This window comes from Solanum dulcamara, chromosome 9, assembly GCF_947179165.1.
Source record: "Solanum dulcamara chromosome 9, daSolDulc1.2, whole genome shotgun sequence".
NCBI classification, from domain to species: Eukaryota; Viridiplantae; Streptophyta; class Magnoliopsida; order Solanales; family Solanaceae; genus Solanum; species Solanum dulcamara.
The window spans coordinates 286549-302642 of NC_077245.1; the positions used below are offsets into that span (position 1 = coordinate 286549).

Genomic DNA, 16094 nt, shown 5'->3' on the forward strand with positions numbered 1-16094 from the left:
TTATTAATAAGCTTGGATGGAATTTGACTTGACATATATGGCTGAGCACAGCCCCGAGACCTCAAAGAGAATGACAGAGAAATTTGTTAAGTATAGCATTTCAAGTCATTCACGTTGATAAAATAACAAAGTGTAAAGCAGAGAAGGAAAGGAGAAAATGTAGGCAAGGAAGATTCTAAGATAAATACATACAGAACCATCCTGCACTCCATTAAAATCATCTGGGATAAAAAAGGGTTCATAATTTTCCAGCATCAAACCAGTCAACACTCTGCAAGTTTTGTGAATTTCCGGAAGAGAAATTCAAATAGATATTGGTATGGGCATGAAACTGCGTTACTGCAACTCCCCCTTCACAACATTCAGGGAATATAGGTTTCATACTCGTTCTCTTTTACCCTTTATTTCCTCTATTTTTTTTTACGTTTAAGACCGTGCTCTTTCTCTTTTACCCTTTATTCCTTTTTCCAATTTTTTAAAAAACTTTTAAGGCATCCAAAATGAACATCTGAAATTACCTTAAAAGTAGTTCATTTCAAATTAGTTAAAAGACAGCTTGTAGTAGCTATCAGGATCATTTTCAATTCATGATTCTTCAGAGTTTGCATTTTCCTTCTTCTCTAAAGAAACAGCAATTCTATAGATTTCAAATAAAGGTACTCTATAAAAAAAATTATACAACCAAGAAATCCCCGAGGTCCCGTAGTGCACGGTTCGAAACTCGATGGAAAATGGGCCCGCTCCTCCACCCTTCCCCACTTTATTACCAGACTTTTTTCTGCGGCAAAGTTCAAACCCATGACGTGCACTTAGACACACCTCATGTAGCGCTCTTAACACTAGATCAAAGCCCTTAGACGTAACTCTATACATTCCTACTTCAAGTAATACTTTCATTTATCATATTAACAATGAATTGTCATTAAAAAAATCATATTAACAATGACTAAATTTATAGTCGACTCTATACCTCTAATAAACAAAATCCGTGAATAAATAACATAAAATATTTCAAAATCAAACAGAAAGGTAGAGAGATTGTTTCCGATAGACCCTCAGATCAAGTAAAGCATTTCAAAGCAGGTTTGAAAAAGGAAATACAATAGTGAAGAAGTCATGTTATCTAGAAAAGAACAGTAACAACAATAAATAATACGATAACCGAAGCAAAAGAAACAACAGGTAATACTAATAAAACTTTTTATTGTATAACAATTTATTGTATAGATTAGTTTTTTCTTAAAAAAAAAAGAATAAGAAAAAAGGTAGCTTCTTAGTTGTACTACACTTCAATTGTACTTGTTACTTATTGCCTTCTTAAAACAAAGGCAAGATATGGAAAAGGGGATCTCAAATCAAAATAAAGCCAGAGTATAGAAACTATACAAGTTATCACAGATTTCACAAGACTATTCTTTAGTTTTATTTTCTGTCAAAATGACGAGCGATCAAGCTCGTAACAAAGGTTTAATCACATAGTTATTCAAGACTGAATCTATCATGTATCAAAAACTATGAAATAAATAAGTTGGGATAGTTTCCTAAACCTGCTCCAATCAGCCAACCATCAAATGTAGTTTCCACCCATAGTTTGCCACAATTTAGAAGCAAGACATGAAATCAAAACCTAACATCTCAATAAGTAAGGCGATATCAAGATAAATTACGAACATTGAGGTCTAAAGTTGACATACCTCAGAAGTAACTAGACGCAGATATTAAAGGTCTCCTTTATTGAAGTGTGTGATCATCTCACCAAAAGTTTAAGTTGTTAGAAAGAACCCACTTCTATTTACTTAATTATGTCTCAACACACCCTTTCATGAGCAAGCTGATTCTTTTTCATGGCCATGAAATTTCCTTTTGATAATGGGCGACGATGAGATTGAATCTAGGACCTCTACTTGATTCTGATACCCATGTTAAAGTATGTAACCATCTCATTTAAAAGTTTAGATTACCTATAGTCGCACGACAGAAGATCATAGAATATTCTTGTAAATATGGTTTCAGTGCAACCTATGCACTGCTTTGGTTTATAATAGATACCCATTGTCAAAAAAAAGGTTAAAATGTTAGACAACTTTATTAACTTAATTATATCCCAACATCCTTCCTAATTTATCAACAGAAGAAGTCAAGTTTTAAGCATATGCAAGGTAGAAGTAGAAGTTATACACTTCTAGCACTAGTTCAATATAGGGGACATGAATCCTACTACTAATAACACTTTAAACCAATAAAACTTAAATATTTAATTAGATTTTCATAGAAAGAGTATATGGTACATTATCCATCAAATATATTGGCTGTTAAAGGAAACTCTTGAATAGAAAGGACTTTGACTTCACTAAATCTCAACTAAAGCTGGCTCTCCCTCCATTTCGCGAATTGAAATTGGGAATTCAGAATAGCAAGATTCTTGATATTTGATGACCGTTAATACAAAAAACCTTATTAATTAACACAAGAATAGAAGCTAGGTGAACCAATACATATAAACTTTGAACAATTAACAAAAATGTTCATGTGGCTCAGATAAAAGGAGATAAAACAGCATGTTGATCAACCAGTATAATGTTATTCAAGAACCTCACCTTGAAAACCAAAAAAAAATATGCTACATTATATCCACAAAAACTTAAAGCTTACATGATTTTCTTTTCTAGGTATAGGTAATTATTTGCCCCCATAAAAAAAAATGAGTTCAGAAGTACATGTATATAAGCTCCTATACGCCAATGAGCAACAGTGACTCCAAAAGGGATTACAATTCCCTGAGCACTATGCAAGCTAACTTACAGAATGGCATCGAATTCTCGCAAAGCTATTCTTCAGCTCTTTTAGCTTTGTTCTTGTTACCGTATATCAATCCAGTTTCCTGCAAATTTCATGAAATGGATAAGCCAAATATTCAATACAGCACAGACACCCCTCGATGGAAATCAAAAGGGTACAGTACCTGCGGATCAGGAATGGGTTTTCGCTTCTCAACATAACGATAAGCATCTGATGCAGCAGCCAAAGCCGCCTTTTCCTGTCACCCCAAAATTTCAAGAAAAAAAAATATTAAAAACTGCTCGAATTAAAGTAGACGGAGTAATCATACAGTTGAGCCAACTAGTTTGGAATTGAGGGCTATTCGATTTATTGAGTTGTAAATACTACAAATTGAGAAATACCTCTTGCTGTCTCTTGAGTTCCTGAGATGGCTTGACCCAGAGAAAGTAAGCTAAGGTACCGGCGACAACCCAAGATGCTAAATTGCTTCCACCCCTTAAACCTCCGGTTAAGTTTCCAACAAAGGATCTAACATTACCCATCGATTTCCTCCAATCACTCGCCATTCCAATTCCTTTACAAAATTCAGTTTTTCCCTAATTTTTTTGCTTAACTGAAGCAGCTCATGCAGAAATCTATCGACAGTTGGGAGGAGGAGGATTTCAACTGCAAAAACAGAGAATTTATCCTGGGCCTCTGGTGAATTGGATTTAGCTATCTATTTTAACGGCCCATCAAGTAACCAAATTGTTTGTTTTCAGCCCATATTCGTCGGGCTGGTCCATCATTTCCTTAATAACCATAACAAGTCCATGATCATAAATAACCAAGTTATAGTTCCAGCCCAAATGAAATCAACCCGACACCTCCAATCCATGAGCTGAGTCTTGACCAGCAACCAAAGTTACGTAAAACAATTTCATGGCTACTCTATTTGAATACTACTATTTAATCTGTTTTAATTTTTTTAAAAAAAAATAATTGAAATTCAGATATATGAAGCTTTGAATATCACATTTTCAAGGATATTTCGAAGTAAAAAGACTTGTAAATTTTTACATATTGTAAGTGTAATGTAACTTAAATAATTGTTTAAAATCGTGTATATACATTTCGGCCTAGAAGTTACCTACAACACATGAAAAATTCACAAATAGCGACCTATTTAAATTTACTCCCAAACAAGCCGTAATAATAGATATTCCGGTTACCTAACAAAAGTTAGTAGGCTGTATTTTCACGTTACTGATTTATCTAATGTCCTTTTCATTTTTTTCAAAAATTAGGCGGAGGGATCCAAGCAAATTGGTATTTGTCAATTTGATTAAAAATAATATGATGATTAAACCGCGGCTCCAGAGATTATTGTTAATAAATTAAGAGAATAAATTAGATATAACAATCATCTACAACACTCTAAAAGAACACGTAATTGATTAATTGTAAACAGTGAACTTTAAATTTTAAATCATACAACTGTACAAATAAAGGTGTGTGTCACGTTGGCCCCATAAGATTATGTTGTATACGAGTAATCAAGTCTTAAAATAATACTTATTGGGGTAGAGCATATTAATTTATTCTTGCCCACGATACTCTTGGACGGATCTAAACGACCATAGATCCGTCTAAACGACCACGATACTTATGCTAACTTCAATTTGAAATATATGTGTATAATTTCCATAGCTCTAATTTTATATCTTAGATGACGATGCTGATGATGATGATACAGCACAACATGAGCAGTTGGAATGAATGTTGGCACCAACAAAGAAACATTGGGTCCAACACCACATGTTTGTATTATTGTGAACTATTCATGACTTAATAAAAAATAAATTAAAACAAAAAGAATACTGATGGAAAGAGACGACGGATAAACAGATAGGAAAACCGATCATATTCCTTGAACTGGGCTCACACTGTGATACTATGAATTGTGAAATTTTGTTAATTTGATATAAATATCTAGTGAGAGTGAATAAATAAGTGGAACGAACCAAATATCATTACGTGCCATTAAACGTGGATAAAGTTGGACCATTACTTTTTTTAGTGGGTCGGACCCCGTCAGGTAGGCCTGGGACAAACCAATGTTTAGTCATGCATCCCAGTAAGCTCTTTGGTCCCCAAATGAATTGTAATTCCACTTGCTTAATCACGTAACAGTACCAAAAAGACAGCGAATACTTTGGAACATTAAGACTAATGTATTGAACGAAACTGACAAATTCCTTCAATTGGTACATACACATTACCAAACTGTACAATGAAATAATAACAAATACCAAAACTTCAGAACATCCCAAAAACAACAATACACCAATGCCGAAAATTTAGAATAACTACAGATCAAAGGGGGGACAAGCAAGATTGGGTAACAAAATGCAACTTGAATAATGCTTCAGCAGGGACATTGAAGTAAAGTCGAACCGTGCAAGTTTTGTCTACCCTGAACTCACATGGCTTGCAAAAAGGTAACAGCTACGCAGATGTACACTGCTTGCTCCATCCCCCACCTCGGTATCAACTTTAACTTCTCGTCTCCTCACATATCTTTCAAGTTGATTTGCAAGGAACTTGCTAATAGTTTCAAGACTTTATGAGGTAACCATGCTCATATCCCTGATTGATCTGTTATATTTCATGTGGCTTTTAACAAGTTGGCCAGATGCAATGGCAGACATCAGTGACAGCTCCCCAGCCAATACAGAACCGGCCACTATGGCTGCCAGGAGCCTCGAGTTCGATGCAGGGGATTCTCTGCATGCACCCTTAACACCGAGCAGATTCAGACACGCCGATTGAGAAGCAAGTTGAGTCCCACCACCAACGGTACCAACCTAGACAAACCATATCAGAATAAAATTACATCCCAAGTACCAAAACTTTGTACAAGCAAGAAACGTTTCTATCAGAAAGAAATTTTTGCAGTACACAGATTTGTCATATATAAACTGTGAAATGTCACCACATTACAGCTATCAAAGTCAAAGACAAACTATAGAATGAAAATTACCTCAATGCACGGCATGGTGACGGATATGTGAAGATCCTTCCCATCATTGATAGCCTCCATCATGGTAATGCAATGAGAACTCTCTATATTTTGTGCTGGATCCTGCCCAGTGGCTATGAAAATGGCAGAGACAATATTGGCAGCATGGGCATTAAACCCACCGAGAGCTCCAGCAATAGCAGAGCCGGTAAGATTCTTGATCATGTTCAGCTCTACAAGAGCAGATACAGAAGTTTTCAATACTTTCTCTACTACTTCACCGAAAATCATTGCTTCACATACAACTGACTTTCCACGCCCTTGAATCCAGTTCACAGCAGCAGGCTTCTTATCAGAACAGAAATTCCCTGCAACATGAGACAAGTAGCAGTCAGTAAGGTATAGAAGCAAACATGCAATAGAGATGCAAGAGCTTCATGAAAGATCACGACATATACAACAGCTGGCAAATAACCTTCCGTCAGAGTTCACCTAGATACATCTAGGAGCTTAATTTAGAAGCATTAGTTAAATTTTGGCACCTCAAAGCAAGAAATTTGACTTTTTGGGTTCGCATTACTGGGAAGAGCCCCAATTACACTGGGTATTACTGGGAACTGGGAAGAGCACTCTTAAGTTAAAAAAAAACAGCCTATGATGAAATCATCAAATCAATAGGGAGTTTTCTCGAATTTCCACACAACTTATTGCAAAATAATAGCTTAGTTAGCATTCAGGAAGATCCCAAGTGATATGAGAGGCCGCGGCACAATAAAAATTATTAATTGCAACAAGCCGTCATTGGATAAAAGTTACAATAGCTCACCTGATATACCACCTACTTCCATGTCTGGGAACTCATCCTGAAGAAACTCGAGAACGTTCTGAACACCCTTTGATACCATGTTCATTCCCATGGCATCCCCTGTGCCACAGCTGAACCTGATGTAAAGATTTCTCCCTGCAAGTGAGCATTGGATCTTCTGGAGCCTGGCAAATCTGCTCGATCTGCATCCAAATAGGAAGAATATGGAAAGTCAAGAATCTAAAAGATGAACAAGAGAATATTGCAACTACTACTAAGCCTCAACCTTACAGGAATCTGTCTATGAATCCTCATTATCCCTTCTGCTCCATTTAGACTCGTTTCATTTCAATATTTAATTAGATTGGGGTTTTTCTAACTCTAGAGGTTCTCTACATTTCATTCAAATAGCTGAACATACTAAGACTCTTAGTAAATACTGGATCTAATGCAAGTATGCTAAGCAGACTAACTATTGACCATTTTCGAAATGGACTAAGTATTGCCCCCTACTAGTTGGTATTGCTCATATGAATCTCTTGCTTTTATTGTATTCCATTTTTTCACCAAGTTTGGCATATATTCTAATGCAATAACAACTTATTGAGCAGTAAAAATATAAATAAGCAAATTTATGGGGAAAAAAATACAGAATTAATGAACTGAATAGTGTTAACTAAAGCCAATATCTCATTTATGAATAAAAAAAGTCACCTTTGCCCAACAGTTATCTGATGTTGATTTAACACCAACAAAATCAATAATTATAAAGATTGTATTTTTTTAACAGCAAGCTGCCAGGAATCTGAAGCTATTGGGGTAAATACTGCAGTTTTCAGATAAGAACAACAAAAATACAACATTTTTAGGGACAAAGAAAGTGACAACATAAATTTAAAATCTGATGTAGAAAGCAACGTTGGAGGAATTTTTAATTTTCTGTGGAAAAGGACTTACTTGTTGAAAACCACGGCTAAGGTATCAAAATTCGCAGGTTCCTCCAAGAAGAAGAGTAATTCCGACGCCCTGCTGGCCGTCGGGAACTTCACAACGGGAGCCCTGGTCATCCCATCTCTGAAAAGAACGCTAGTAGCTCCCCCAGAGGCATAGATAGCTTTACAACCTCTGTTAGTACTGGCAACTAAACACCCTTCTGTAGTCGCCATGGGGACGGAATATTCACATCCGTTAAGCAACAAAGGTCCAGCAATCCCTACTGGGATTTGAACGTACCCTATGGGCATCTCACAGCACTGCCCTAAAATCGACTGATAATCAAAACCATCCAGAGGCAAACCAGTTAGAGACCTCCCGGTGAGCCTCTGAACCGCTTCGCGCCGAATCGAAGCAGCTCGGTAACAATCCCCGAGCCGAGATTCAAGGGAATAGGAAGGAATATCACCGGAAACAACAGATTTGACAAGGTCTTCATCGTCTTGAGAGGGAAGAGGTACGGGAGGGTCCATGAATGTGGATACAGAAGTGGAAATGGATGAATCGAGGACGGCGGAACAAGGAGCAAGGCGGCGATCTTCGTTGAGAAGGAAACGGGTTTCGTCTTCGTCTTCAATATCCCAAGCGTCGTGAGATGCACGTGCAATAAATGACTGTACGAAATCAATACCAAAGAAACCGAGGAGGTAAATGAAAGAGGCAATGAGAGAGAGAATGGCGGCGAGTTCGGATAGAGTGACAACGTGGAGAGGGGTGGAGCTACGGATCTTGTCACGCCAGCGATGGAGAAGGTAATAAGCAACGGAGAAGAAGAGGGTGAAGAAAATGCCGTTGGTTAGGTATAAAGGGAGAGGAAGGGCATCGGAAGCTTTAGGGGCAGGGGAAGGAGATCGATGGATGGCGGCGGAGGAAGATCTTTGAGGGTGTTGAAGATGGTGATTCCGGTGAGAGGGTTTGGGAGGTCTCCGACGGACATCCATCCCGGCAGAGAAGAGAAGAGAAGAGAAGAAAAGGAAAAGAAATTGAAAAATAGGGAACGGAGGAGCGATGTATTCGGGGGAAATTGGAGAGAAGTTATAGTAATGGAGGGAGGAAGAGTAGGGACAGGTAACAGCTGAATGAATATATGTGCCTGCATGCCACCATGTGCAAACCACTCTTTTTTCCATATTCATTAATTTTGAATACTTAAACGACAATTACTAGACACTTCCATTCCTTCTATGTGGTGTTTTCAGTGGAATCACAATTTTAATTAAAGAAAATCAAAATTTAAAGAAATTAAAAAGTGTTAATATGTAATAGATATACATAAAAAAAAATATTATTTTTATTTAATTATATAGTATAATTTTTCAATGAAGGAGTATCGGTCAACACCCCTCAACTATATTGGCTTTACTATTGTACACGTTTAAAATTAAAAGATATAAAGATCGATTGATATCAAATTAAAGAATATATTTATATTTTATGTCTTTTAATTTGATATTTTAAATTAAAGAATAAATTAGAGACCATGATATTCTCTAACCTTAAGTTTGTATAGTTATTTCCTCACTAAAGAATTCAACTATTATTTTATCAGAATTAAAATGTGGCTTAATTCGTGTAGTCATTAGAAATATAAATTTTGTGTTGGTAAATATCTAATTTGGCATTACATAATACTTCATTTGTCTCATTTTTAAGTGAATATATTTGTTTGAATATGTAATATAAGAAAGGTAAATTTGGATTATTTCACATACCCAATTTGACATGTAAGCAAATATAAGAGCTTATTAATTATATGTTTAAATGGATAGATTTTACACATTATTTACTTTTTCTAATATAAAGTGGGCCTTAACAAGTCATAGGGTTCGTTTGATTCACATGCAAATTATTTAGGAAAAATAATCAAATTACACACTTTATATTTCTATATTTTCAATTATTTTCTACCATTTGTAAAAAATTCAAAAATTCTTCTAAGAATGATGCTGATACATCGCGATTTGATACATAAGTTTTTTTCATGATATATTGCTAGTTGATAAATATGTGTTAATTATTTTATTTTCTTGAAACAGAGAGAGGGTATTCTTCTTCAACTCCTATACTAATTAAGTTTAGCTTCAAAATTCTATATTCATACAATTTAAATTAAATTACTTGTTTCACTCCAAAACCTACACGGAAATGGATTCATATCTTTGTAGTGTAAACAATTCCCAAGTAATGGACACATCCATAACAAGGGGCGGTTCAATTTCTATGGAAACACAGCAGAATAGCAGCGTTCCGAATCCACGACGACAATATTGTATAGGTTCACCTACAACTCACGAGATTCGAACGACGAGTCATCATCAGCGCTTGAATATGCGGCGATTGATGGAGGCAAAGGTCAATTCATAAAGAGTGCAGTTGCTGCTTTGATTCGCCAAAATTTTCAATCTAGGCCTAGCAGGTTCTCCATAATGTCGAATTAATTCAAGGCCCAAGATTTTGTGACAACGTACACTGGACAGTAGTAGTAGAGGCTTCTTTTTTTTTTTCTTTTTACTTTTTTGGGGAAAAATCCAACCCTATTAAAGAGCAAGTGGATACTTGGCAATTTGTAGACATTGGATGACCATTTAAGTAAGACTCACTTGACAATTGTAGACAACTTTTAGGCAAGTTGTACTCATTTTTTGGCTATAAAAAATATTCTCTACAATACAAAATTGATACGGAACAATATTCAATCTCTCCTCTCTCCTTCTTAATTTGCTAAGTTCGTTTATTTTATAACACGTTATCAGCACGAAGCTCTAAATTTTTTTCAGAAAATTAACTTCTATATCAGATATATCTACTGAACAAATTTAATTTTAAGTTGTCTTTGTTATTTTTAAATTAATTTTCATCATGTCAAACTTGTCAAACTTGGAGTTTGTGGCAATTGATATTTCTGGCAAAAAATATTTATCATGGATACTTGATGCTGAAATCCACCTTGCCGCTAAGAGTCTTGGTAATGCTATAATCGAAGGAAATAAAGCATCAAATCAGGATAAAGCAAAGGTTATGATTTTCCTTCGTCATCATCTATATGAAAGTCTGAAGGTTGAATACTTAACAGAAAAAGATCCACTTGAATTGTGGATAGATTTAAAAGAGAGGTATGACCACCTTAGGGCAACGGTATTGCCAAGGGCTCATTATGAGTGGATACACTTACGGTTTCAAGATTTTAAAACTGTAATTGAGTATAATTCTGTTGTATTTAGAATAACTTCCTAATTAAAATTATGTGGGGAAACTATAAATGATGAGGACATGTTGGAAAAGACACTAGCTACTTTTCATGCCTCTAATATGATATTACAGCAGCAATACCGTGAAAAAAGTTTTCAAAAATACTCTGAATTAATCTCATGTCTTCTGGTGGCTGAGCAACATAATGCTCTTTTAATGAAAAATCATGAAGCACTTTCCATTGGAACTACTCCGTTATCGGAAGCAAATATGGTAAAAGCACATGACCAGTACGAAAGAAGACAAAATAAAAATCAAGACCACAATAATGTGCGTGGCCGTGACAATGACAGAAGACATATAATAATCATCGTGGTGATGGTCAACATAAAAGGGAAAACAATATGAGTTCTCAAAGTAGCCCTTCAAGAAGTAACTGTCATCGTTGTAGCATGAAAAGCCACTGAAAAAATGAATGTCGGACGCCTGAGCATTTTGTAAGACTTTATCAAAATTTCTACAAAAGAATGGCAAATAGAGGTGATGCCTCTTCTTCTAATGCTCGGATAGAGTCACACTTGACGTTTGAAAATAATATTGAGGCAAGACCTTCGTATAATGATAATATTGAAGCAAATCTGCCTTTGAAGGATAATGATTTTAATGACCTCACTGATATTACTCATTTGGAGGTTGAAGACTTTTTTAAGGATTATAATTAATGTTTAATTTCATTGTATGATTTTCAATATGTTGTCATTTTTATGTACCTTGAATTAATGTATCTTGTCAACAATTCTAGACCAGATATAGCTTTCTCTTTAAGCTTGTTATCAAGATTTAGTTCTTCTCCAACATGAAGACACTGGAATGGAATTAAGTATATATTTAGATACCTCCGAAGGACCATTGATATGAGATTGTTTTAATCAAATGAATTCATGCCACAATTGATTGTTATGGAGATGCAGAATATTTGTCTGATCTCCATAAAGGTCGATCGCAGATGGGCTATTTATTTACATGTGATGGTACATCTATATCATGTCGTTCAACAAAGCAAACTATGGTTTCCACTTCCTCAAATCATGCAGAGATAATAGTCATCCATGAAGCAAGTCGAGAATGCATTTGGCTAAGATCAATAACTTAGCACATTCAAAAAATATGTGGCCTTTTTTTGAAAAAAGACGTTCCAACAATATTGTATGAAAACAATGCTACATGTATAGTTCAACTGAAGGGAGGATACATCAAAGGGGACAGAACAAAACATATTTCACCAAAATTCTTTTTTACTCATGATCTTTAAAAGAAGGGTGAAATAGATGTCCAACAAGTTCGTTCAAGTGTCAATTTAGCAGATATGTTTACCAATGCATTGCTGACTTCAACCTTTGAGAAAATGAGATACAAAATTGGAATGCGACGTCTTCAAGATATCAAATGAAGTTTTCATCAAGGGGAGTAAAATACGCATTGCACTTTTTTTTTCTTAACCAAGGTTTTGTCCCACTGGATTTTTCCTGGTAAGGTTTTTAAAGAGGCAACACTCAAAATGTATTACCAGATGTGTGTACTCTTTTTTCTTTATTAGGCTTTTTCCCACTGAGTTTTTTCTAATAAGATTTTAACGAGATACAATATTTATGGATGTTTACGATAACTATGTTTATTATTTTTTGTAAAGTTTTTAATGAGACACATTTTACATGGACATCTAATGGGGAGTGTTAAAGAGCAAGTGGTTGTCCATTTAAGTAGGACCTACTTGGCAATTTATAGACATTGGATGTCTATTTAAGTAGGACCCACTTGACAATTTGTAAACAGCTTGTAGGCAAGTTATACTCATTTTTTGGCTATAAAAGTCATTTTCTGCAATACAAAATTAATACGGAACAATATTCAATCTCTCCTCTCTTTATTTCTCATACTCTCTCCTTCTAAGTTAGTTTATTTTATAACAAATCCTTAAAATTTGTACTTTTTCTTTAATAGAATTCACATAATGCATAGGATTCAAATTAAAGTATATCGAACTTTACTTTATTAGAATGAGTGTATTAGTTCAAATATACTTGATTCACAATTTTAAAACGTGTCATATCTCCTTTAATTATTCACGTTAGTATCAATAAGCTCTAAAATCTTAGACATGTTCTTGTTAGGATATCTCTGGAATAACTATATGGTTATCCCGTAGTTATCAAATTCATGTTCATGCTTGGAATAGACTTGACATACTCCTTATCCCATTAAATTAGGAGTTTATTTCCTCTGTTTTTCAGACTCCTTATCCAATTAGGAGTCTATCTCCTCTGTATTTATTTAATTAATATGTACATGTATGTTACACTTGTGTGAAGTAAATTATCTCCAACTCTTTCATGATAGCTATAGGATAACCATATAGTTATCCACAAGATATCCTAACACACTGTTTGGACGATGGTTTTCCATGATTTTATAATGTATGGTATAGTATGGTATGGTACAGTATGGTATTGTACAGTATAATATTATGTTTGGATAGACAGTATGATTTGCTATTGTTTAATGATAATTTTATTGTTTGGTTTGACTATATGACACCGTAGCGTAATTGATAAATTTAAGAAAATTTCCATAATTAATATAAATATTAATAATAATTGAAGAGAAAATTTCAATTTGAAATCTCTAAAAACTTTTAAAATTATTGCGGAGGAGAATGAGTAATACGACGGTGAAAGCAATAGATATATTTTGGTAATGTTTAATAAAGAATAAATGATACATTAGAATTATTTAAAATTAAGTAAGGGTATAATTGGAAGAAAAATAAGGAAACAATGGGGTACCACCAAATTGATGGTTTTAAAAAGTGGGGGTTTTCATAGTTACAAAATCATGAAACCAAATCATACCATATCGTGTAATTAAAAAAATAATCAAAACAAACATGGTTCTCCTATTAACCATACCATACCATAGCGTAGAAAACCACCATCCAAACAAGCAATAATAGTCCAATTCAAATAAGTGATGTGTATAATTAAAATGGCATTGCTTGTGGTTAATTTAACTACTTAATAGACATTTGAGAACACACAATTTTTTTTATTAGCGACGCAATAGAAGTTAGGCAATTTTGCCAGTTTTTCATGCGTGTTAGCCCTCAGATTTTTAAGGTGCCGGGGGTCCAGATCGAATTTTCTTGGATTCTTCTATAGTAGCATCCGTAACGACCTAGGGAACGACTCTAGTAGCCACGACGGCGCTTTAGAGGGGTTTATGAGCATTTTATTAGCGACACAATAGGAATTAGGCAATTTTGGCAGTTTTTCGTATGTGTTAGCCCACAGATTTTTTAGGTGTCGAGGGTTAAGGTCGAATTTTCTTTGATTCTTCTATAGTAGCATTTTTAACGACCTAGAGAATAATTCTAGTAGTCCCGGCGGCACTTTAGAGGGGTTTAGGAGTATTTTATTGGCAACGCAATAGGAATTATGCGATTTTGCTAGTTTTTCGTGTATGTTAGCCTATAAATTTTTTAGTTGTCGGGGATCCGATTGAATTTGTTGGATTATTCCATAGTAACATCCGTGACGACCCAGGGAACGACTCTAGTATCCCCGGCGACGCTTTAGAAAGATTAAGGAGCATTTTATTGGCGACGCAATAGGAATTAGGCGATTTTGCCAGTTTTTAGTGTGTGTTAGCCCACAGATTTTTTAGGTGCCGGGGTCCGGGTTGAATTTCTTGGATTTTTTCATAGTAGCGTCCGTAATGACTTAGGGAACCACTCTAGTAGCCCCGACTTCGCTTTAGAGGGGTTTAGGAGCATTTCTTTTGCGACACAATAGAAATTAGGCGATTTTGCCAGTTTTTGAGTGTGTTAGCCCATATATTTTTTAGATGCCAGGGGTCTAGGTCGAATTTTCTTGGATTCTTCCTTAGTATCATCCGTAATGACCTAGGAAACGACTCCATTAGCCCCGGCGGCGCTTTAGAAGGGTTTAGGAGCATTTTATTGGCGACGATATAGGAATTAGGCGATTTTGCCAATTTTTCGTGTGTATTAGCACAAAGATTTTTTAGGTGCCGAAGGTTCGGGTTAAATTTTCTTTGATTATTGCATAGTAGCGTCCGTAACGACCAAGAGAACGACTCCAGTATCCCCAACGGCACTTTAGAGGGGTTTAGGAGTATTTTATTGGCGACGCAATAGAAATTAGGCAATTTTGTTAGTTTTTCATGTGTGTTAGCCACAGATTTTTTAGTTGACGGGGGTCTGGTTGAATATTCTTGGATTATTCCATAGTAGTGTCCGTAATGACCCAGTGAACGACTCTAGTAGCCCTGACGGTGCTTTAGAAGGATTAAAGAGCATTTTATTGGCGATGCAATAGGAATTAGGCGATTTTTCTAGTTTTTAGTGTGTGTTTGCCTACAAATTTTTTAGGTGTCGGGGGTTCGGGTCGAATTTTCTTGGATTCTTCAATATTAGCATCCGTAACAACCTAGGAAATGACTCCAGTAGCCCTGACAGTGCTTTAGAGGGATTTAAGAGCATTTTATTGGAGACGCAATAGGAATTAGGCGATTTTGCCAGGTTTTCGTGTGTTAGCCCACAAAATTTTTAGGTGCTGAGGGTCCGGGTTGAATTTTCTTGGATTCTTCCATATTAGCGTCCGTAACCACTTGGGGAACGACTCCAGTAGCACCGACGGCGCTTTAGAGGGGTTTAGGAGCATTTTATTGATGACGCAATAGGAATTAGGCAATTTTTCCTATTTTTCATGTGTGTTAGCTCACAGATTTTTTAGGTGTTGGAGATTTGGGTTGAATTTGTTTGGAATCTTCAATAGTAGCGTCCGTAACGACCTAGGGAATGACTCCAGTAGCCCCGATAGTGCTTTTGAGGGGTTTAGGAGTATTTTATTAGCGACGCAATAGGAATTAGGCAATTTTGCTAGTTTTTTGTGTGTGTTAACCCACAAATATTTTAAATGCCGGGGGTTCAGGTCGAATTTTCTTAGATTCTTCCATAGTAGCGTCCGTAACTACCTAAGGAACGACTCCAGTAGCCACGGCGGCGCTTTAGAGGGATTTAGGAGCATTTTATTGGCAACGCAATAGGAATTAGGCAATTTTGGCAGTTTTTAGTGTGTGTTTTCCTACAGATTTTTTAGGTGTCGGGGGTCCGAGTCGAATTTTCTTGGATTCTTCAATATTAGCATCCCTAACGACCTAGGGAATGACTCCAGTAGCCCTGACGGTGCTTTAGAGGGGTTTAAGAGCATTTTATTGGAGATGCAATAGAAATTAGGTGATTTTGCC

General features: G+C 35.7%; 2 protein-coding genes across 2 annotated transcripts; both read right to left on the bottom strand.

Moving 5' to 3' along the window:
• Positions 1-2534: 2534 nt before the first annotated feature.
• On the bottom strand, positions 2535-3450 carry LOC129903168 (uncharacterized). Its single transcript, XM_055978670.1, has 3 exons — positions 3183-3450; positions 2963-3037; positions 2535-2881 (listed from the first exon to the last, which is right to left on the bottom strand). The coding sequence occupies exons 1-3, from the start codon at positions 3345-3347 to the stop codon at positions 2828-2830; spliced, it is 294 nt and encodes a 97-aa protein (XP_055834645.1). The 5' UTR covers positions 3348-3450; the 3' UTR covers positions 2535-2827.
• A 1524-nt stretch (positions 3451-4974) lies between these two features.
• Positions 4975-8715, bottom strand: LOC129902939 (3-hydroxy-3-methylglutaryl coenzyme A reductase 1-like). The gene is made up of 4 exons (XM_055978385.1): positions 7545-8715; positions 6609-6790; positions 5804-6150; positions 4975-5627 (listed from the first exon to the last, which is right to left on the bottom strand). The coding sequence occupies exons 1-4, from the start codon at positions 8708-8710 to the stop codon at positions 5385-5387; spliced, it is 1938 nt and encodes a 645-aa protein (XP_055834360.1). The 5' UTR covers positions 8711-8715; the 3' UTR covers positions 4975-5384.
• Between the last annotated feature and the right edge of the window lie 7379 nt (positions 8716-16094).

Bases quoted from the DNA above. Each gene is read 5' to 3' on its own strand.
- LOC129902939 (XM_055978385.1), bottom strand. From the start codon at position 8,710: ATGGAAAAAAGAGTGGTTTGCACATGGTGGCATGCAGGCACATATATT. The intron at 6,791-7,544 runs GTAAGTCCTTTT...ATTTGGATGCAG, and splicing joins TTAGCCGTGGTTTTCAACAA to ATCGAGCAGATTTGCCAGGC. The intron at 5,628-5,803 runs GTAATTTTCATT...TGGTTTGTCTAG, and splicing joins TCACCATGCCGTGCATTGAG to GTTGGTACCGTTGGTGGTGG.
- LOC129903168 (XM_055978670.1), bottom strand. From the start codon at position 3,347: ATGGCGAGTGATTGGAGGAAATCGATGGGTAATGTTAGATCCTTTGTT. The intron at 3,038-3,182 runs GTATTTCTCAAT...TTGGGGTGACAG, and splicing joins AACTCAAGAGACAGCAAGAG to GAAAAGGCGGCTTTGGCTGC. The intron at 2,882-2,962 runs GTACTGTACCCT...TGAAATTTGCAG, and splicing joins AACCCATTCCTGATCCGCAG to GAAACTGGATTGATATACGG.